General features: G+C 40.4%; 1 protein-coding gene across 3 annotated transcripts; it reads right to left on the bottom strand.

The window, feature by feature from the left end:
* Positions 1–723: 723 nt before the first annotated feature.
* On the bottom strand, positions 724–19,801 carry LOC138006947 (smoothelin-like protein 1). 3 transcript variants are annotated; one of them, XM_068853588.1, is made up of 7 exons: positions 19,741–19,801; positions 13,967–14,043; positions 6,053–7,111; positions 5,332–5,582; positions 4,060–4,156; positions 2,708–2,859; positions 724–1,943 (listed from the first exon to the last, which is right to left on the bottom strand). In XM_068853588.1, exons 2-7 carry the CDS (start codon positions 14,015–14,017, stop codon positions 1,796–1,798), a joined length of 1,758 nt encoding a protein of 585 aa, XP_068709689.1. In that variant the 5' UTR covers positions 14,018–14,043; positions 19,741–19,801; the 3' UTR covers positions 724–1,795. The 3 variants fall into 3 exon arrangements, with proteins under 3 accessions (XP_068709689.1, XP_068709688.1, XP_068709687.1); XM_068853587.1 differs by lacking the exon at positions 19,741–19,801 and adding an exon at positions 14,128–14,259; XM_068853586.1 differs by lacking the exon at positions 19,741–19,801 and having other exon boundaries at positions 13,967–14,232.
* Between the last annotated feature and the right edge of the window lie 3,989 nt (positions 19,802–23,790).

The raw sequence follows: 23,790 nt of genomic DNA on the forward strand, positions 1-23,790 counted from the left end.
ATCCATGAGCCTCAGAAAAAATCGTCTACTTCTGCAATCTCGGCAACTCAGTAGAACAAATTTCGAGTGCACAGTCTTTAAAAGATTCCATTCGACCATCCTAATAACTGAGAAAAATCGTTGTTTGGCCGAAGATAATTCTTTCGATTCACGCGGAAAACAAAGGTCATTGAACAAGAAAATGCAAATTATTTCCGTGAACTAACTAGACTCTGTGCTTTTGTTTTTCAATCGTACAATTCGAAACTCTTCTAATACCTAGGTATTTATTTGGCTAGTAATCCTTTTTATACTCTCCTTCAGAAGAAGCAACTATCACAAATGCAAAACATGGAGCCGAGCAAACAACTCAGTAGTCTGAGGAAGTTCCAAGTGGAGGAACTATCCAGCGTAGGGTTATGAAATCAATAAATTAGTTCTAGATATAATCAAAGATCAGTGGAGTGCGTTCAATTTTTAAGGTACAGATTTAATGTTGGCAATGTTCATTACATGACCTAGTATCGCTCCTTTCCGGGTTGCTGCACGGTGTACAAAACAGGAAAATTGCTGTCCAATATTTCGTTGTCCTCGAAATTCAGAGGCATTTAACTTAACAATGTTATGGGACAAAGCAGTCACAAAGGCCATTCAGTTAACCAGAAATGGCCACAATGATATTAACCACTAATAACTAACTAATAACTATTTAACCACTAATAACCACATTATTAACCAAATACGTATTTTGCGAAAAGAACTTTATTGAACTTTCAAACAACTGATAAAAGTGAGTAACTACGCTAACAAAATTCAACTCAATTTCGAACTTTTAACACAATTCACAAGTGAAAAAAAATCCAAAGAAACAGGTAGCATGATGACCAAAACGCACCATGCAACCTTGGAAAGTCACATTTACGAATCATCCGCATCGACTCAAGGTCGGCAATAATCTCCTTCTCAAAGAAGTATAACCCATTATTATAACTTGCTATCAAATCCTGAAGCCAAGATTAATCTTTGTTTACTTCAGTTATGTTTTGTCCCAAGGAAACATAATTTTTATCCTTGGAGACCGCTTGGGAAATTCGCGCAGTCGTGGAAGGACACCCTGCTTCGGAACCAGCCAGAGATACTTTAAAATCCCGGAAAACGGCATCAAAATTTGCTTCAACATTCGTCCGATTTTGTTGAACAGCCATGTTGAAACCGCGTTGAAACTTGAATCGATGTCGAATGAGTTTAAAAGCGTTTAAACTTTGCTTCAGCAAAAATTCAACACTTCGTTTGTTAACGCGAATGTCGAATGAAGTTAAAATCTTTCAACATTGTTGGGTAAGCGTCATACCCGTATCCATAGTAACAACCGCGGATGCAGCCTGGGACGTAATACAAGGCCTCTCGTGAAGCTTTGTTGAAATCAAATGTTGACGATGTGTTGAAACTGTTTGCCCACCCCAGCAGTCAACATCGTTCAACAAAATCGAACGGGTGTCGGAGCCTTTGCCCGGGCCCTTATCTCAGTCTGAGGCTACAAGCCATACGACTTATTCTCTGAGAAGTCATTTTTTATGAGGTTCAGTTAAGCTACGAAGGACAGGGAGCCGCAATCTGGCCTTTTGACTTGTCCACAGAAACAAATTCGTTTGCGAACGACAGAAACCATTTAAAGCGTTACCTACTGGAAACCGAAACCGGTTGGGGTTAAATTAAGTGATACAAACATTACATAGCAATGACTTTGTCAGAAACAGACTGGAAGCCACCAACTAAATCAAGACCGCTCATCCAAAACGATAAACATAAAAGAGATTTAAGCTATGATAAGATTAGACATGTCCAAGTCTTTCGGTCGATATTTACTAAATATCATTTGAACATAGCATTGCACGCTACGTGGCTCGGGTTTTTTGAGTCGAATCATATCTTCCACGTCAAGAAGAGCTGGAATTCCAACAGACCTGAAAATAAAATGCAAACGTAAGAGTTTACCTACAGTTTTAAATGACAGAGTGCAGTGTAACGGTTCCATTTTAGTTCACATTTAATGCTAAAACGCACGCTGAAAAAACGGTGAGCATAATACCGTATATTTACCCAATTAAACGCCGCAGATGGAAGGAAAAGTGACAATAAACAACGCCGCACCCAATCAGAAGAATGCGGGCGTTTATTCGAAGATCGTGAGAAAAAAAACAAGTACACGTTTAAGTCTCTGAACGTTGATCACAAGCCTAACAATTACGATTCTATTGGAACTTTTAACGTGTTTCTGTTTTAAATAACGTTTACAAATGATCTACCTTAATTGTTGTCAGTGATTTAAGAAATGTGAATTTGAAATAAACACCGCCCTAGAATAAACGCCGCATCGGACATGCTCAAAGATTTAATAAACGCCGCGGCGTTAATCCACTTAATACGGTAGGCGACAACGAATTCATGAGGCCAAAGAGCAACTACGATACTAACTTCTGTAGACTTCGATCTGAATGATATTGATTAAAATACTCGAAATGCGGAAATTGAAATGCATGTGAGTTGGAGATCACCAATGCTAAATTAAGCAGCAACTTATAATTAAGCAATTGGGAAGAAAGCCTGACAAAAATCCAGTCTTAAACGGCCATGGTTTGTCAGGCGTTCGTACCTTAACTGGGAAAGAGTTGTACCAATGGAAATAATAACCGAAAGCTTAAATGTACTTTTAGCAATGTGCACTTACTCTCCAGTGTCGAACGCCAGTTGAAAATTGTACTCTCTATTTTCCGCTGAAAGTGAAGTGTAGTCAAACTTGTCCGGATTGAATTTATGTATCAAAGCACAGAATGCTAAACCATTACTAAAACTACCGCTGAAATTGGTGATATTTACTCCCTGTGGAAGAAAGAACACAAAACTGAGCAAAACAGATATTAAACAGGACTGCTGTCTCCGATGTTCTTTGATCCCAACCAGCGGAATAACTTCAACATGTAACTGAGTGAGAATACAGGGGGTAGGGGAGAGGAGAGCTTGGACACTATGAGCGAATGCTTTTCAAGCAATTGTTTTGATTTGCAGGGCACGGCAAATCTGCATAAAGCACGAGCGACACGATTTTGTGTTTCTCATTCAAGCAAATTATTGCTAAAACAACTTCTTCCATTTCTCCAATGCGACGAAATAGGCTAGTTTCGAATTGTGCAGAAACAAAAGAACAGAGTCGAGGTTCAAGGGAATAATTTGCACTTTCCTTTGTTTAGAACAAAACAAAAGCTGGTTATTCCCCAGAACCTCGACTCTGTTCTTTTCCTTCTGCACAATTCGAAACTAGCCCATTTCGCCACTTCTGAACGCTTAACGCAGGTTCTGTGCAGCTCCCATACCCCGAAAGGAACTGATTCGCCTATAAATTGATGCGTCTCTCATTTGAACAGCAGTTATCGCTTAGTCCGCTACAATTCTTGGACTTTGCTCATAATTATTGACCTGATGTCTTTATCTGAAGCAAAAGGAATAGGAGATATAGCTGTCAGATTTCTAATCATCATCACTCTGGCCAAGGAGTCACAAAAACACGGCTATATACAGGTTTCAACAGCTATGGTGTCATCATTGTCATGGCGTTTTCATAGACCGAACGATTTTCACATTCACACTGACAGTACTAGTGGAACCTCGCTATCCAACTACAAATCTTACATGACAAATTAACTTAAATTATTATCCTTGGCATTCGGAAGAAGCCACTCGGTTGCATTCGACATTAGGATGGACGTATGAGCCCAGCGGACCAATTATGTTTTTGTCACTGAACTGTCTTTATCTCCGAGTGGTGTCCAGTTTATCATATGGATTATTTCGCGAAACGTTTGGCTTACAAATCACCAACTAATTCTTTTGAGGCAGAGAGCTTTCCTCGCAAGCTATTTCCCGCGCTTAAGGAAGGCTGCGCGTAATTGTTCTGAATTGTGATAGGTTTATGTGTTTCTCTCCGCCTGCTGTGATTGGTTAAAATAAATACTTGGGTTTCGGTTTAACGGCACCTCGATCAGTTGAAACTCAGTCCACTCACACACTTATCCCAACCCGTACCTCGTATCCTTGTGTGACATCTTTACACCATGTCAGGATCAAAGACGATACAGACATCTGCCTCTTTAGTTGTGGTTTCTTTTTCAGGTCTCTCGGACTGCGGATAAAGCAAACGCAGGCTGTAATGCTATCAACCAAGCGAAAATTAAGGAATGTGAGAGGGACTCGCCCAGCATAGCCCTTGGAGTGATGCTATTTTTACGGAAGTCTGTTTCCCGATATGCCTGCAAAGTCAAAAGGACTCAAAATGGCGTTTTCAGTGGCTTGTGGGCGGAAACGAGTTTCAGAAGCAAGGAGGAAATTAGTATATCATGATCTTGCCTCAAAAACCGAAGTGGGAGATTCTACAATTTCTTGAGATCTAATGGCTTGTTGGATGAATAATACATACGACTTTCAAAGCCATACTTCCGCGATTTCCAACAGCCGCCATTACACAATGCCCGATAGGTTTGTATGACGTCATGCTTTTAAATAATAGCGGACGTCTTGGTAGACAGACTTCCAATCTAAAAATAACTTTTGTGAAATTTACATACTCCGGCCAACGCCCCTAAAATCTCTCTCTTTTCCTCCTTTAATAATTAAGTGTCAACTTAGTATTTGATACAACACTATCACTGGCCAAAGAAGCTTACACTACAGAGCAGGAATAAGATAGATAATGACGTAAAGAAATAAACGTAAAAAAGAGCAAGGAGGAACTCTAGGACTGTGAGGTCTCTAGCAATCATTAATCTCACTAAAAATGTAAACTAAACTTCTCCTTTATGGAATCTATCGATTTGAGTCTTTTAGTATGTTTTTTTCTTCAACGTAGCTTGAAAAGTCTCGTTTCGGTATACTTATTAAAGCATGTGGGTGAGAATGTAAAATTTAACTGTAATCTATGCAGGAAGGAAAGCAAAGTCTTAAGTTTAGTCAAGAGGAGCAGTTTTTGGGTTATAATCACCTTTAAGCAAAAACTCACAACACAAAGATTGAATGACGCTTCGACAGAGAAACAAAAACAAACTTGCTTTCTCCTCCTTAAAAGTATCATGCTCTACAACAAATGCTCGATAAACAGGTACAAGCCATCGACCTCTTTGACATCTTTTCTTTGATTTGGTACTGCTTTTTTGCTAAAGCACGAACGAAAAACGGAAAAGACTTTTGAATTAAATACTACTCATTTACAAACCAAGCTTTTTGTCTTGGCAGGGAAGGGAGAGTGTGTGGTGACGCCGCTATGTGTACATGCATGCGTTATGTACATATTCTCCCACTTACGTTTTGTTAGGATCTGGTGCTTTCTTGAGCGATACTTTCTCAGTCGTAGTTGCTGGACTCGTCAAACCTGCTGAACTTGTTGGGCTAGTCGGTGATGGCGCGCTAAACCTGTTAACAGATGTCGGGGTTGGTGGTTTTTTCTGTGTGAACTGCTTCTCTTTGGCTTTTTTCTCGTCCTCTTCAGCTTTTTTGAAGAAAGCCATGCGATCCTTTACAGACCCCATGCCTCCTTTTTGTCCAAATTTAGCACCCTGAAAAAAAAGCCAGCGCCATCTATAACTGAGATCCTCTCTTTCAAACAAAAATTGCAATGGAGCCCCAAGTTTCTCACACAATTCGACCAGATGCGCAAACGTCTCAATTACAAATCATGGCGCAAATTTTCTTCTTCAGATCATCGTTCATTTCTTTGTTAGCCTGCATAACTGACGCTTCAGAGTTTCGATCCGCCTTTGCCCACAAGAGAACTCAGCGAAACGACTTGAGCCGAAGGATATCTAGAACGGAATCGACACTGTTAAGAAGGAGCAAGGTAATTCCTGCGCGGTGAGTGGCACCGATGAAAAATAATCTTTATGACGCCAAAGAACTCTTACTCAGGCTCTGGGCTTACTTTTGAAATCAGCTTAAGACATTTGGGGCTGTTTTGACAAAGTTTACGGCCGCGCCAAATCAGTATGAAATATTGGGAGCTAGCAAAGAGAGCGAAAGTACAACTTACTTCATTTTTAGAAGGTAGAAATGAGTTGGGCCTGGTGGGTTTCTGACTGAGCGCAGCTGGATTCGACCATTGCCTCCCTGATGAAGCCGGCTTGGGTGCATCAGTCCTTGGTGGTGGCTGCCATATCCTCGTTTTGGGAGGTTCCTCTGTCTTGGGAGGCTCTTGCTTCGTAAATCCGAAATGAGGTGAGTCCTTAGGTGTTCGAGGGCTTTCTTGAATGGCCGCAAGTTCAGTTTCACTTCGGCTACTGATGGTGTTATCTTCAATCTTTAGCTTCTCGTGGCTTTCCTTGCGAGAGGAGCGTCGTATCTTCCGATGCTCTTTGACCTGCTCGTCTCCTTCTGAGGTACTCACCAACTTGACCGTGTCACCACTCTTCACGTACATCAGTCCATCCAGTTCGTCTTTCTTCTCGATCTCGCGCACAGATCGCCGCCTCCCTCGCAACCTTCCCAGATTCTGCATTAGGTCTTGTTTGGTCTTAGTATCCTGCTGCGTCTCCACAGGCAATCGATGGTGAACCATTGGCGTAGATGTACCCGTCACGTGCGACGCAGACGAAGGACTCTGCTCTCTACTCCTACACTGATCTAGCTTGAACAATTCTGCCAGTGACGATCTTCGAGACATTCGCTTCGGCTCTCCGTCTTCGTTGTCTTTCTCTGGTTTTAAATCAGCGTTGTGGTTGATTTTTAAATCTTGATTCTTTCTTTGCTTCTCCTCGAGGCTCGATTTGATGTGACGCCGGTTCAAATTGCTCTCGGATGTTTTATCATCCGTGTTGGCGACCTTAAAATTAAACGTGCTACGAGTGTATTTGGATTGTGGAGGTGCAACATTCTCTTTCCTAGCCGGGCTTTCGTCTCTTTTGATAATAATAGCCCGTTCTTGGTATCTCTCTTTTTCTGCGCTGTTCACAGACATGGTAAACTTGGAAGCCATTGAAGGCGCTTTAGTAATATTCCCATTTTCATCAGTTAGTTTTTCTTTCTTCTCCTTCAGTTCTCGTAGTTCGGCTCGTAGTTTTCTTCGTTCGGTGATATTTTTTGTCCCCTCCAACTGCCAAATTAACAAGAAATATAACGTCAGTGGATATCGCACTTCTCTCTCTCAAATTATAAGAGTGCTACAATACTTTACGTATTCCAGTCGCATGAAACTGAAAACAACCGATGTGTTCTTAAAAGGCTTTATATTTAATTTAAAAAAACTACCCATGGCGAAGACGATTAATATTATGCATCTTAACTCTTTAAATCTTTACAGTAGAGACGCATTATCCGTCTAAACTTGGGCAAACATTTGTTGTTCGTCTGGTTATGCGTCTCTAGTATAAAGATGGATAAAAGACGCATTATCCATCTAGACGAAATATCTCTCGTTGTGCGTCTTGAACGCATACGAATAATGCGTGTTGTGCCCGTCTTTATACCAGAGACGCATAACCAGACGAACAAAAAATGTTTGCTTGAGTTCGTCCAGACGGATTATGTGTCTTGTATAGTTCGTCCCGTCTTTACACTAGACGAATAGCGTGAGAGACGCATAATCCGCCTGGACGGATTATGCGTCTCTAGTATAAAAACGGCCATTATCGAAAGCATATGGAAGTCAATTACTCAGTCAAGACAAAGTATATATAAGGAGCGATTTTAATTTGAAGCAACCATGCAACGTCGTGCAGTCGGCCCTAAACGAGGGAAAAGCCGCAAAACTAATTTAGACTGCATGTGATTGGTTTAGCAAGTGGCTACACATTTTTGGGGCACATACGAATTAAGAAGTGCCTGCCAGGCGAATGCTATTGTTTTCGCAGTTAGTATGAGCTTCAAACTTATTAAACTGCAGTAGAGGAGTGATGGCTCCTTAAACAATTGGCCGGTTTATACTAGAGACGCATAATCCGTCCAGACGAATTAGGCGTCTTTCATGGTATCCGGCCAGTGCAAAAACGGAACGAACTACATAAGACGCATAATCCGTCTGGAACAAACTTGGGCAAACATATTTTGTGCGTCAGTTAAATTCGTTAGCAAAACGTTTGCCCGAGTTCTTCCCAAATGAATTAGGCGTCTCTAGTATCAAACACGTTACAACAGCCACTATCGACTGAGAGTCGAGGGCAGTCAGGTGGGTGGGAAGTCTGTATTTCATTGCATCGACAATCTGTCCATCATTTTCGCTTAATCTGCCCTTGTTGAAAATTGATGCGTTTTGAGAAGGTTAAAGAAGCAAGAAGTTTAACATCTTAGTTGCGTTGTTAAGAAGCAAGAGGGAGCTTCTGTAGCAAGGAAATCTCAAGCTATTTGTGTCCGGGGCGTTTACATGAGAAGAGTGGGATCGCAGATTGGCAGTTTTCATGTTTGGTTTATTTGAGCCGGGCTAAGCCATTATGGAAAACGCTTTTGACGAAATGGGTCTCACGAGAACGCGGGTGTCACACATACGAACCCGACAGCACGCGATTAGACTCCAATTCTACTCCTAATTCTACTTCCAAAGTAAAAAAAAACTGGCTTCCAGAGAGAAGAGCCGAGTTGCATTGGTAATAAGTATTTTTTGGGGTGCGTTGCTAAGGATGTAATGGTTAAGTAATTTGAGAGAATTTGGCATTATTTTGGTCAGTTTCCAACTTTTGTAAGCCAATGACCCTAAATATGACGTCATCATACCACACCGTGACCAATAAAAGAAAACTCTAAATTTGTCTCCGTGCTACGCAATTTGGGTATTTAATCGATGGTTTGATAATTTGTATTCGTTTTTGCATCCAGCCAAGCATGGTTTTCTTTTTATTTTGAAAAATGTTCTTTTTAAAGACATAAACGATACTGAAATACCCATAACTTTTTCAAAAAAGATGATTTTAAAATATCAATGCATAGCTATATTCTGTATTTGGGGATGAAACGTGCCATATAAAAATAATAATAATTCAGTTTAAAACCGCCGGAAATTTAGCTTTTTTCTCAAGCCGGAAGCCAGTTCGTTTACGCATGCGCAGTTGATCGGAGAACGAGCACGAGAAAGGGCGAGGAAAAATCTTGGATGGAAACAGCAGTTCGTGCGGTGATTTTTGCTTGTGGGTGGGTTTTCTGGTCAGCTCACTATATGATGGCGTCAGTCACCGGAAGTAACATTTCACTTCCCTAGCAACGCTCGAAAAATCCGTCCGTGGGCCCTTGAGGGTTTCTTACAAGAGAGAGCAGAAGTAGGGCGTGGGACGCCGGTATTAGTGGGAGCTTCAGACAACCGCACCTTTCCACCCACAGACCACACACAAACTCACTCACCCGGAGTTACGATGAAGCGCTCTCACCCGCTAATTTAGTGAACTTCCTATAACAATAGTTATTTCCTTAGAGAAGTTAGCCGTGGCTTTTAAGTTTCTATCCATATAGCGATGAAAGCAGCCGTGAAATCATGTCGTGAAGTCGTGAAATTCAAAGAATGACCTCTGCAAATTAACGTTGCTGACGACAGACAAACGTCTCAGTTCAAGTGATTTTACAGGGATATTAAAAAAAGAAAAAATTCAAAATCTGCGTTAACAAGAATTTTAAGAGGATTTTAAGAGTCTAAGACAGCGATGTCAACGAAAACGTCATTTCAAATTTAATGTAAGTCGTTTTGAAAGATGAATAATATTGCCCAGCGTTAAAATTTGACAAAGTCACCGAAGTTCCTGAAGCTGTCTATCTTTTCTAATTCGCCTTTTTGAGATTTGGACGACGATAGCGGATTTGCAGAGAGCGGTAAAGAATCGACCGAACTTTAAACAGAGCATGCACAGCGACTGTTGTGTCTATTTTGTTAAAAAAAATGTAGACCATATTGTCCCGAATGCAACTCAAAGGCGCATCAATATAACGCACCATATCGATTTCACATCACAGATGAAGCAATATATTTACACCAAAAAATAAAATACAACTTTGAATCAAAATTTATCCACAGTGGGGGTGTAAAACACAACAGTTGCAAACAAACAAAATTATCGAAAAACCCGGCAAAGGATGCAACGGAACTCATAACTATTTACGCAACATTAAGGCCTCGCTCAATCCTTCGGCAAATCGTATCGAAAGGTGACGTGGGCTGGTCTGAAGATGTTCACGTGAACTTATCTGCAAAATGCTCCCTGGATCAGGTCGAGAAGCTTGTTAGCAACAATTTCCTTAGTTGCTGTTTTTCTGTTGCCGGAAATAAAAAAGCGAATGTTATCATTACAATGCACTATCAGATGATAAGCAACAGGAACAAGAGTCTTAAGTACTTTCCGATGACAGCACAAAAAAGTCATTGTTGGGCAAAAACAAGAAAACGTACATGCTTCTCTTAAGGCAAACGTCGCTTATAAATACGTTCAAATACATAACAAGAAAACACCGCGAAGAAAACCAACGTTTGCTGGCAGATCCAGGTCCGTAGAGACCCAGAGCCTGTCCGGTCCAATCCAAAAATAAGAAAATATGATTTAACAATAAAAAAAAGAGAAAAACATGGGGAAGATAAAAGAACTTTCGGAATCCGCAGGCAGAGTTAGCAGTGCAAACCAGTCATCATCGCTGTTTTAACCTCTATAGGTGCCATTCTATTGCCGAAAAAATGGACTGCTCTAAGAAATCAAAACTTTACCAAACTCTACAGAATGTTCTCGAAACACATGTCATACATACCCGAGTTTTTGCAAGATGTTTTAACCATCTAATGAACATAGACGTACCGGTGTCCGAATATTCCTAGACGGATGTTTCTAGAATCAATTCAACATATTCGATATCACTGCAAAACAGTTTAATTGAGAATTTGTGAAATTCATTAACATCGCAGATTGCACAAAACCGGGATCAAATGTTTCCGACAAGTTCCAGTGTGGATTAAAATCGCCGAACTGGGCCGCGGCTTCGAACGATGACCGGCCCATGACACTCTGGGTCTTTAAACTTAGGGTCTCTTCGCACGAGCCCGGGTTGGACACTTACCCGGGTCAGTTCAGCGTCGAATTTTACGTTTACAATAGGCCAGCGGCTGACCCGGGGCAGTTCCTTTTACGCTCGGTTGAAAGGGCTGGTAAATACTTGTCAGTGAGGAAAATGGCGGACCAACCATGCAACCATCAGAATCATCAATTCGTGCTAACGTTATCAGCCATTTTACCAAGTTTATTTGCTTGTGCGCAGCTGCATGGGTTTTTAATGCTCATGCTCCAACAGCAACAGCTCCAAGCCACCCACCGTGTACTTCGATTCTAACAGAACTTACAAGCCAGAGCTTACAAACTTTTGGAAAAAATCATCGAAACTTTTTCTACACGCTCTTCATGCCCATTCGCCTCCGCCATTTTGCTCACGCTGAACCGCAAAAAGAGTGACGTTCAAAGGATCCTGGGTCAGATGTGCCAGTGTTTACATGAAGAAATTTCAACCCTTCCAGCCGGGTCAACCCGAGTCTCGAGTCCCGAGTTCCAACTACTGTTTTCATGTAAACTCTTATAAACATTTGACTGTGAAACGGTTACCCGCCGCGGTGATTCGACCCGGGGTAAACAGCAACCCGGGGTCGTGTAAAGATACCCTTAATTGATGAGAAAGTGCCAGGAAAGGGTTAATTAGTCAATGCCCAATCTTAACCCTGGCCCTAATAACATCTGCAAATGATTTGCCTTTCAAGTCGTCTCAATAAAGACTATAAACCGTAGGCCCCGTATCACAACTCTTGCTGTCAATATATTAATAACATGGGACGTTAAAGACCGCAAACACTGTTCGGGAAGAGTAGGGGATGGACTTCCCGGTGTCGCAGCCATCCTTTCTGTGGTATATAACAGATTGGGTGTACTATCTCAGTTGGTTCATATGTTCCCTTCTAGGGAGGGATATATTTCAGATCATAAACGTTCATTCTGTAAATTGGAACCACGTTTTTTCCGTTGCAACCAAGTACAATGCTTTTGGAAAGATTTCCAGTGCGATTCTCATACACAATATTTGACAGGGGAATTTGTCCACCTTACCATACAACTGATACAAGGTATCGTAATAATTGGAATATTATATGCAAAATGTCCCTCACTAATTTATTTGTTACTTATAGCCAAATTAGATGTATGGAAAGGCAGAAGAAATCATATACACATGAGATTAATGATAGGTCTCCTAAAATATTCAATAAATTTAATTTTAACCATTTTCTGCTCATGTAAATTAAAGGCTGTTTTTCTGAACATTCGAAACCACGGCAAGATCTGTCAAGACCTTGAAATCGTTTGCACCATGGATATTAAACGGCAAATTAAATTTCCCAGCACTTTGACGTCGCATACAGTGGGGTGCTCAAGAGGCTTAATTTTAAATGAATCTCTCGGCCGCGTGTATTGTGGAAAAGCGCCTGATACTATTGGAGGGTCTCTCACATCAAGGTCATCTGGACCGAAAACAACCATTCCTTGTAACAATTCGAGGCACTTAATCCAACGCTTTTGTATGCAAATGTAAACATTTTTCACAGAAATGAACACAGGTCTAGGAAATTCAAGTTTATATAAATCCTGCGCTGACAAAAGTGCAGTGTCAAAAATCGCATGAGGGAAATACTTTGGGGCAATTTACGGGATAAGTCAGGAATATCTTCCCTTCGCCAGCCTGCACTTGTATTTAAACGGAGACTAGCATTAAAAGCATTTCTTTTTGTTTAAAGTCTGTCTTTCATAAAACAGATAAGAAACATTTATTTTCCTTGACTTGACTTGTCATCACAGAGTTACAGAAAACGGAATGAAACAAAAGCTTGTCTGATGTCAATGCGTCAATATTTCTGTCAACAATACGCAAACCTTCGAAAGAAAACATCGATCAAACCCAAGCCTTTCGAGACTCAAAGTGCCAGAAAAAAAAACGAAATTAAACAATCACCTTTACAATGGAGAAGAACAAATTCAACGATCATTAATTGCTTATACGGCAAGTTTAAGTGTCACTTGGCCACAAACCTGTCCAAGACTCCTTGGAGCATGAAAAACTTCGATAAAACAACACGAAACACATTCCGACACTGCAGATTGAACATAAATCGGATTTCCCAAGCAAATAAAACTAAGGTGTTTACACCGAAAAAAAAATCAAAATGATCAAACCATTCACTGACACGGGCGAATCAAGTGATGGACATCTTGATTTAAATAAGAACATCTTCAATATTAGTGTGAATTGAACGGATACTTTGGGTTGATAGGAAAACAATCGAAATATCGATACTTCAGTTTTCGAGTTAGCAAAGACTATTAGAGGAAGGCTTTAGGTTCGTTTTATGGCGAAATTGTGTACATTCGTGCATGCACTCGCAAAATTGTTTGCAAATTCCCTTGCAAGCCGTCAATATTGGTATAAAAGTTGATAATCTTGATTAGATTCTAACCTAAGCAGAGCATATTAAAATTGCAAATATCTTGGTTCAAAAATACAAAGTTGCATTGTGTATGCATACATTCACCGCACCATTGTAAAGAAACCATGTACATGTAATCTTTAACCATGCGTACGATGATTAAATTAATGCTATTCTACAGCATATGTTGCATATTACAAAGCAAGAAAATATCGTATCAAATGTAGAAGTAGCAAGGGCGTTTAATATGAAAGAACAAAAGGCATGCTTTGCAGAAGCGATATCTCGTCAACTATGTGCTGACAAATAATATTAAATAGTGATTCCTTTTTGTACATGGCCATTCAACAGCTTAAAATTCTTTTGCTACATTGAAAGAACATCGCTCGGTCGCGTACCGCTGTATCCACTACTGCACTTCAAAGTTCTTACCTCTTGACCATTTATACTAAGGTAGAGAGAAATAAATTTCCCAGCTACGCGAAGTCCGGGCCGGTCACAATTTTAGTACAAAAGAATTTCGCTTACCTTTTGTTTAAGCGCCGATTCCTGGCGATGAATTTCCTCGAATGTGGCCATCGAAAGCGTTCTTCAAGGATTGACCCCTACACCAGAAAGGAGAGAAAATCGAAACAGTTGTCGAGAACGCGAGACTGGGGCACTCTCACGCGCGACAAACATGCACCCACCAAAGAAATGGTATTATCAGATGAAGACACGAATTGAGCTATCACTGGAATGCAAATCAAGAAGCTTGTTTGTTTTTTTATTCTCCTTGATTTAGCGCACAAAGCTCAAAAGCTGAAAGTAGTGTTACGTAGGCGTGACGTCAAAATGAACTTGATCCCACGCAGTACATCGTGACACTTACTGTGAGTAACACTGAGCTGCTGCGCACGTGACGGGCTGTTTCTAACGAAGAGCTTGTTTGGTAGACGTTCGTTAAAATACGCTTTATCGCGAATTAATATCAGTGTGCCAAGTAACTTGCACATTTTTTATTGCAATCAAGGGCACTATTCATGGAGAAGAGCTTGAAAATCAATCATCTTCGAGCATTGTCACTTAATTTTCGTCACATGTCAAATACCGAGACAGCTGACACTAGTGCCTGTGACCTAATAAAAATAGTGACGTTGGAAAATTCAGAGAGAAAAGACATTACAGGTTCTGAGGGGCTACAGCAAGCGCCAATATAGCTATTAAATCGTGAAGGAGATGGGTCGATTCTCTAAGTAATTTATCGATATGTTGCGTTACAGCAAAACTTGGCAGACCCTGTGATACCCCGTTGATAATCTATGTTAAAACCCACATGGAATAATCCACTTAGAATTTTACAAATATTATTCCTCAGTTTCCTTCGTTGTCAATCCACCTACGCTCAAATGTTTACATTCAGCAGATAAATCCATCGATAGTAGTGGTAAATGGTGCAATTCACTGTGTTTTTTTCAAACTGGTAAATGGACATCTCGGCCTTCGTTACGTAATCTTACATTTTCCAGTGGCATGCAAAAATCGTTTTAGAGCAAATGAATAAGAATTCCTCTTTTCTTCCTGTATTTCCGCTGTGCTCTCAGGCTTCCTAAGCTAAAGTGAGCTAGTATCGTACTTTCATGGGACGGATTAACAAAACACTTCTGCATATTAGCTTTGACAACGTCGTCGTATGAAAGTCGCTCGCGTTTTGGCGCTTTCATTGAGTTTGTCCAGAAAGTCTGACTTTTGGCATGTCAGTTAGCCTTTTGTGTTTTGAACTTTCTCGTTTTCGTAACCAAGCGAAAATAATAGCCTTTTCCTGGCCAAGAGTGCCACTTGTAGTTACTCTTTTTCTTTTCAATGGGGCCCCCCTCGGGGATATAGCCGGAAACGGGGATTGAGAAATGTTGTCGCGTACGTGAAACAGCACAAAAAGCGTGAAAATTCTTACTTTTTTTCTTTGTCTTCTGTTCGATATCTGGAGCTAATATGCAAGAGATGAGCGAAAATGAAGCCGAATTATTTGACTTTTGGTAAACTGCAAGTTTTAGGCGGACGTTTTCCGAAAACGCAATACTCAATTGTAGTGTGCCACACCTGGGAAATATCTGATTATACTTGAAATTGGGGCTCGTTTCTCGTATTATGAGATGAAAGAATCCCCGGCATTTAAGCTGATTCACCGCCTTCAAGGACGTTGTTGACCGAAGAGATTAGACAAGAAACCGATAGTGGGAGACGATAACGTTCTGTTCTCATGACAAATCACGGCTTCAGTTGTTTTGTGGGAAGATAACCTAAGATAAACACCTCTCAGTTGCTAGACAGACTCATCTTTAGAAATCAAACTTTTAAAAAGCGTGCGCGGACGATCTGATTTTCGCTCCTTCGGATAGCATCAATTTAACTCCAGGCTACAAGCAGGAAGATAAAGACTAACTTAAAATACTTATGTAGCACTTCTTGTTGTTCTTTTTGGTTTGTTTTTTTTCCTCCTAAATTGTAATTTTCCGTGTCGCGGATTTTTGGGTATGTGTCCTTGACATTGAGCAACGACTTCTTCAATTCGTTCATTCATCGAAACCAATCAAATGCCCTGAGATAGCGGCAGTTTTAAATTTATTGCAAGTGATAGATTTCATAGGAAATAACTGGGGAGACTAAACAGGTGATAACAGTGGCTTTGTTGTTGACCGCGGCCCTCTCTTAGCTAATGTCGCATTCTTCCCGTTTCAATTTTTGTTTGACAAGGTAAAAACTCAATAGAGAAGAATACAGACAGCTTTCCACATAAAAGCAGATATTCTAGGACTACAGTCGAACGTTTAGAGTGATAATTTAACTGGACGAGAGCAGAACCTGTGACATTAGCACTGAACTGAGACAAGCTATGTACATCCAGTGAGCTGATCAGTAAAACTGCAGTATGTAACGTTAAATCAAGGTCAAAGCGGGTGCACGGAACGAACTTTTCATTATTTATTGGGAAGAACGACGCCCAATTTGTTGCTTACACGCAGATGGCCCCGCGGAATATCTCTTTACGCCTTCAGTATCATTGGAAGGTGTTAGCTCAAGCTTGCCACATTAATTGTGACTGAGTCAGTGATTAGCTGTGCGCCTTAAATGAGTGTTTGTCAGGTTTGTCCTATATATGTTACAGCAGACTGAGTTCGGTGGCTGTAAGTTGCAAAACGGGTAATAAACAAGTAAAAATGGTGACAACAAAGATCCCAAGTTGAAGAGTGCATGAAGTAAAGAATATCATGAGGAACTTTCATTTGTTATATCCGGATTCTTTTCGACTTTTGGAGAATTTTTTCTTGGGTACTTCTTATTAAGTAGTTTATTTACCGAGGCACACAAGTAAATAACCTGTGTGTTTGCCGTCATGAAATAGAATTTACTGTCATTATTACACCGCGATAAATGGTCATAAATGCGACCGAGTTATTACCAAAACTTTCCTTAGATACTGAACTCTTTCTCTCTGCGGCCGCAGATTAACGATTTTTTTTCTCCAAATCAAATTTGTTATGATTTTCCAAATTTTGTCATTGGCTTATGACCGTTTACTCAATAAATCACTTGAGTGCTGGCAGTATTTTGTCCCTAGACCAAACATTGCCACGCCCTTTTATATCAGGACGAAAAAAAAATAAGATACAGAATTTATAGTTACAGGAAGTGAAAACAGAATTAGAAATCTCTGAGCTCTTTGAAAAATGAAATAGGAGTGACCACAAGTTTACGAAAAGATTTGATAAAGGTAATCTTTTTGGAGAGATGGGCGCGGGAGATTATAGAGAAGCAAGGTTTATTAATTTATCGATTATTATCAGATAATAACTTTCCTATTTCCATAATGCACGTGCAAATTCCCCATTATTCCGATGACACATTCATTTTACAATTTGTTAGATGTAGTCTGCATATCATCATGTCAAGCGGTGAACGGGGTAGGAATGCGCCAGCAATACCACCAGCTACGTTGGCTAGTTAGACGCGATTAAATTGTTCCTTTGTTGACATGCAGTATCTGTATTTTGCTTGAAGGAGAAGAATGAGAGGCGCTTAGAGGAAACGGGGGCGTGTGGACTTATATAAGAGATGGATATTGATAGAGCTATCAAAGCAGAGGATTTCAAGTGGATTTTAAATTTACCTGAGAAGAGAAGCGGTGGTCCGTGATGCATGCGACGAATTGTCCAACACTTTTCCTCGCAAAACAACTGAGCTTTGTTCGGGAGACCAGAACGTGCATATATTCTTTAATTCTCTTCTTTTTTTTTTCAATTTATAAGGTCGTATAATTTTGGGGTCGGCTAACCTGGCTGAGGAGGCTGAACGTTTTTCACTTTTTTTATTGGTGATTTGAGCCTGTCTTAACTGACTCTCAGCCTGGGTATGTTCTGGGTATGTTGCTAAACTTTTGTTTAGTCTTAGCCCTAAGGCGAGGGTAAAACATGAAAGCTGTTTTCACGCTACCTAAAATCAGTTTAAGTGGAATATCTCGTTCGCATTTCAAGCAATGCAAAAATCCTCATCTCATTTCACAACTCGATGTTTTGGGGTGTTTATGGTGTTTTGTAAATTTTTGGCTGATTTTTTGGTATATTTGGGAGTTTTTCTCAAAAGAGTAGTTAAATTTGGGGAAATAAGAAATAGTGAAAATTTATTGTAGTTGAGAAATTAGAATTGGACGTGAAAAATTGGTATATGGACACCCAAACAGTCCTCTACCAACCTTGGAGTGCTCTTGGTTGGGGGGCAACTGTCTATTGGTGTTTTTTTTTTCATTTGACCCTTCCTTAATTTTAGCCTCCTAAAATTTCATTGAAATTCATATTTACCACCGCCTTAACGTTCTTATAACAAAAAGGTCGCAGTCTTATTAAAAAAAAAAACAAAAACAGGGGGGGGGGGGGGTTAGGTGCCGTGCTGCTTGTTTAAAATTTCAATGTTGAGAAAACATCTTGAAATGGACAGCATCTAGATTCAAGTATTTTGTAGTGTCTCCCGCTGCGGTCGAAATGATTACATGGAGAATTTCAGCCCGAGTTCTGAAAGAAATGCTATTGACATGAAAATGGCGATTACATGGTTTCAGAAACCGGCTAGGATTTTCAGCCCGGCCAAACGGGCTGAAAAATGCGCAAAAAGTCCATGTAATCGAAATGAAATCTCAGCCCGGGCTGAAATTGGAAAGTGAGCATGCGCATCAATTGTGTTTTCGCATCTCAGTAAAGTTTCTCACGCAAATTTGCGATTTGCGCCTGGGGTTAAATTCATCATGTAATCGCAACAAAATTTCAACCCGGAGGGCGGAGCGAAATTTCAGCCAGGGCTGAAACTCACCATGTAATCAGCCCCTTAATCTGGGTAGTATCTTGAAAACAAAAGGCTAATATTTTTCGCTCGTTCTTCATGAAAATATTTTGCAAATTATTTTTCATATGCTCAGAAAATCATCTTCGTCACATGTTATGAATAAACAGGTGGATTGTAGCACAAATTAAACCAGTACCCTTCGTGTAGCTTGTAATTCATTGTTTGTTGAGACCGAGCTTTGAGTGTGACATTTCTATCAACAGACTTGGCCAGACACAAGCAGCTTGTATCTTGACGTTCTTATGGCATGCAACTCATTTGATCAAAGAATTTAGTTTTTAACGATTTAATACGAGCCGGAAGACTTACAAGTATTGTCAAAGAACAAATAAGAACTCATTTCCGGGTGATCTAAATGTTGCTCGCGTCTGTTCCATTCTTCGATACTGGTGCAAGCGGTGTTTCAGGGTAATTAAACAAAGAATTGTGCAATGTCATGGCCAGTTCGCACCAACGTAACATATGTTGGGCCCTTAATTCTCTAAAAACGTTCAGAGTCCAGCGAAATCGCTGATTCTATATAAATTACCTTAATTATGTCAAGTAACCAGTTACCTAGAACCACACTCGATGTTCCCTTTGACAGAAATTTAGTCTTTACCCGTTTAAACGCTAGCTTTTCACTGCCATTTCCTCCTTTTTTAGTAAATCAGTGTTTGGACAGACCGGTCTTTATTGTGACTTATTGCAGGCTTATCTTGGATCAAGAGATATCTTGCTCGACTTTAGTAACTTACGCTGCTTTATTTGATTCGAGTTTAATTCCTAGCGTCGCAAGGTCGCTTCCGGAGGGTTGAAGTAAGCTATTTTTTTAAAGTTTTACTGAAGGGAAAACCGGAAAACGATGGCTTCAGCTCTTCAAACTTAACAGAAATTGGTAAGTTTTACATGCAATCCTTCGATTAATTTTCTTATGATCTAACACTCACCTGCAAGTTGTTATGTTTGTTTACACCAAAATCAATCAATGACTGCGGTCAACTCTGTGGGGTATTATTCGCAGACGTGAATTCACGTAAAAGCCTCGGAAAGCAGTGGGTGGAAACCACTTCCTGACAAATGACAGCTCTGTCGGCAACTTGTGCCACTGCTCTTGAAGGTCACGTTCACGTCCTTGAAATTCGCTGCTTTAAAAAGAGACGGATGTATCTTGAATTTGTAAAGCCTCTCTGGGAAAAAATAATTTCTTTTCGTGAATGAAACATCCTTTGAGGCTCGGGCTACTTCGCCAATTACTAATTAAGATGTACCGAAAGGTTAGTCTAGACTTTTCTAATGGCATATTATAAAATCTGGACTGGACCCAGCTGGACTCTGGAAAGTCAACCAAAAAATTCAAATTAAAAAAATTTTAAAAAAGCAAAGAGCAAATTAATTCTAAAGTTAGTATAGATATGTCTCTGAGAATCCCACTGGAAGACAAGAAAACGAATGATTTGATTCAGACTTCTAAGAGGACCTTCCAGTTTTGAAGATTGGTTGATAACAGGGTAATGCAACAGCTACCTTTTGTCTTTGGTGGCACTCACCGCAATATCTGCAGTTGTTTATACAGGTGAGATACGTGTTCTTGTTAGCTTACTCTATCAAGCGCGACAAGATTGAACAAAATTCGGGCACAGCAGCGATTGGCCTCCTCATTCTCCACGCGACATTTTTCCTCTTGCACCAACAATACCGCCGGCTACGCAGGCTAATGCATCTATTAATGTTAAGCCCGAGGGCGGGGGGACCCCGGGCACATGTGGGGCATTTGCCCTCTATTGCCTTCCCCACCCTCGGGACTAAGAATCTGAGGACGTTGTTTTTTTTTTTTGCGTGGAGGGATGGGACCAAGTCCCATCGTCCCTTGTGCTCGTCTGTGCGCCGGCCATCTTGGAATTGAAGTAGCGCGGCTGAACCCCTGAAAGACGGCTGTTTTTAATAGAGGTAAGCACTTGTTTTTATATTTATACAAAAAAACTACTTCTCACTACTTATTTTCGTCAGGCTCGCTTTTCGTCAGAGAATCAAGCGTTGGAATTCTATTAAATATTTTCTATCCATTGACTAGGAGAATACCTCTCTTACAGATTACGACCGCCTGTAGAACAGGGATATTACTTCCCCAAGGTGGGGATATTTGATCTGATTTGACCAAATTTTGGGGCCCCACGGTAGGGATTTTGACCAAAAATTCTTCTGAAAAGTCAAATGCTCCACATATGCCCGGGGTCTCCCCCCCCCCCCCCTCCCCTCGGGCTTAAGGCATAAGCAGCGATTGTATTCACCTGTAGTCACCAGAACTCTAATCATCGTTTTTTTCGGTCTTTGAGGTGAGGCTTTCACAGTTAAAAGCTAAATATTTTGAGCAAGAGCCGATACAACGTAGTGGTGTACTATATTTCGGCTGGCCAAAACAGCCTTCTTCAGGTTATATTTAATCGTTATGGACGTAATTTGGATGCAAGAAAATTATTCTCAAAGATAAGCCTGGCAAACTGAATGAATAGAGCGTTTTGCGCTACTTTGCCTTCTCTTAGTCAGAGGTCAAGAGCAGTAATAACCTTCTTTGCGCCGATTTTGGGATAAAGCGACGACATCCCCCGTGACAGGTAGGTAATTTGCGGCTGATCAGTTCCCCAGTGTCACGCAACACAGTAGGCATGCTATAGCGATGTTTCTCGTGACGCCACCCATTGTTATCAATATGGTAACTAGAACCTAATTGGCGGTTTAAACAATGACTTGTTTTGTTTTGTGGTGGGCAAATTTGAATGTCAAAAGAAATGTGACGTCAATGTTTGTAAACAAAAATATCGCTATTAGTTGGTTTGACTAACTCATCGACAAAACTACTTATTTTTTGAAGCAGAGAACAGTGTTCCTGCCTGTTTCGTGTTATCACACAGACTTCTTCAGGGAGTTTAAAAAGATAGCATAAAGGGACAACTTTTATACCTGTGCTTTGTAGTATGCATTACACTCGTGTGAATGTGCGAACAAAATACACCGACAGCAAAATTACACGTAATTCCTGTTATCATCAATCAATCTGAAAACCTCTTTGTAAAAGGTCCACATGACAGTCTGAAGCAAATCATTCGTTTTCGTTTTTTTGCAGTGGGATTCTCAGAGACAAAATAAAATGCGATGAACACAACAATAGTAGCTAAATTAGTTTGCCGGGTTCACTGCGTGAGTTCCAAACAAGCAACACTTGTGCCTTTTTCGTCATCCTTTCTGTTCTCCGGCCTACAGATAATGATGTTGCTTATATATAGTAACTTAAGTCTAGAGTGAATTTACTCTTTGTTTTTTTGTTGGGTGGCCCTTGGATTCCAGATCCCAATCCCTGGATTCCGGATTCCGGAATAGTGGATCCCGGATCCCGAGTCGTGGATTCCAAACTCACGGGTCCACCGAAATGGATCCTTGATTATATCGAAATATGTGGGTTCTGGATTCCATACAATGGATTCCGGATTCCAAAGCCTTACATTTGCTGGATTCCAGAATCCGGATTCCTTTACATCCGGCGAGATACGTATTTCCGTGAATAGATGCAGACATGAGTCGGAAACAAGCAGAATCATGACAGAGAAAACAGCTGACACGTCGATTTTGTAAAGGAAGAAAATTGTTTTCAAAAGTCTCATCCACTGAGTGGAATACAGTAAGTTCAACCTTGGTTGGAACATAGAAAAGTATCGTGGTCCATATCGTGCAGATTCTATAGTAAAACTATTCATGCTCCTTATTGTCAAGGGAATGTTGAAGTGTTTGGGTTCAATGCGGGTAGTCAGTGTCTGGCAATTGGCCATTTTGTGCTCTCCTATACAGTCATTATAAGCAGTTGATAAGTTCCCCAACAGACTTGATGAATGCAGTGAGCGTAGGAAACGAGTTTGGACACTGGTTTATCAAGACATGTGCATTTTATGATCTTATGTTAACAAAATCACCAACAGAAATCAGTTTTCAACACCACTTATCAGATTCCAAGAGTCCAGTCCAAGAGTGGGAGTGGCAGTGTCCTACCTCCTTGCCAAATGCTTTTCAAAACTTGAGCACGTATAACTGTTTCGTTTATTTTGACACACTATGAGAATTTCTCTAACAGGGCAAGGGAATAAAAGAGACACTGGGAAAGAAATCGGTCATTTATGCTTAACAGTGACTTGAATTCATGTGATTTCCTATACTAATTTTACACTAGCTTTCAAAGATAGGTGGTGTTTTCAATCACCGTGGTTTGCAGTTTTCAGTTTTCATACGTACTCTTCCCTAAGGAAACTTCCATTGCAATTTCTCTCAAATCTTGTCCTGTAAAAATCTCTGTGCCGTTAAAGGTATCCCGAGTAAACGCTGACTTCAGCATCTTGTTAACAAGTTAGGAGAGGAGCCGTTGGGTTTTTCGCTTTTTAAATCGGTTCTTCGGTTTTGGGCCAAAAAGGTTTGCCTTTCTCGGTTTTGTTGTCTATTCTGGTTTCTTGGTTTTTTAGTTTTTGGCAAATATACGAGCGGTTTCTTGGTTTTCGGTTCGTCATCAGTAATGGTGCCCTTCCGTGACCAAGTGATTTTTATCACGTGGACCACGGCATCTAGAGTTTTTCACTATCGCAAATGACGCCTAGCATACAGCGTATGCGTCTTATAAGGAGCTCGAGTTACCCTTTTTGCGTCGTCCGAAAGTTCTGGCAATCGTTACGGGTTTTGATCAAAAACGTACATTACGTAGTCGTCTTTTTTCTCCCGAAAATTGTAGAGGTGTCTGCTTTAAGTGTTTTTAAGAATGATTCTCAAACCAACTTTGGCGAAAATGGCAGAAGTTATAAATTTTCAAATTTTATGCTATTTCCAGTTGACTCTTACTCAGCTCAGTAAAATTCTAACGTTCCTCCATAGACCGATTGCATAAATGGCGGCCAAAAACGTATTCTTTTGTTTATGTGCTAATTAGACTCACTAGCCTCGTTTGCATGGACAAAATACAATAG

The sequence above is a fragment of the Montipora foliosa genome, chromosome 6, assembly GCF_036669935.1.
Source record: "Montipora foliosa isolate CH-2021 chromosome 6, ASM3666993v2, whole genome shotgun sequence".
NCBI lineage: Eukaryota > Metazoa > Cnidaria > Anthozoa > Scleractinia > Acroporidae > Montipora > Montipora foliosa.

What these genes read in the sequence shown, in the direction of transcription:
- LOC138006947 (XM_068853588.1), bottom strand. Translation starts at nt 14,017, where the DNA reads ATGGCCACATTCGAGGAAATTCATCGCCAGGAATCGGCGCTTAAACAA. An exon ending in TTCTACCTTCTAAAAATGAA is followed by an intron (nt 5,583 to 6,052) that starts GTAAGTTGTACT and finishes CTTTTTTTTCAG; the next exon opens with GGTGCTAAATTTGGACAAAA. An exon ending in CTGGCGTTCGACACTGGAGA is followed by an intron (nt 1,944 to 2,707) that starts GTAAGTGCACAT and finishes TTTTATTTTCAG; the next exon opens with GTCTGTTGGAATTCCAGCTC.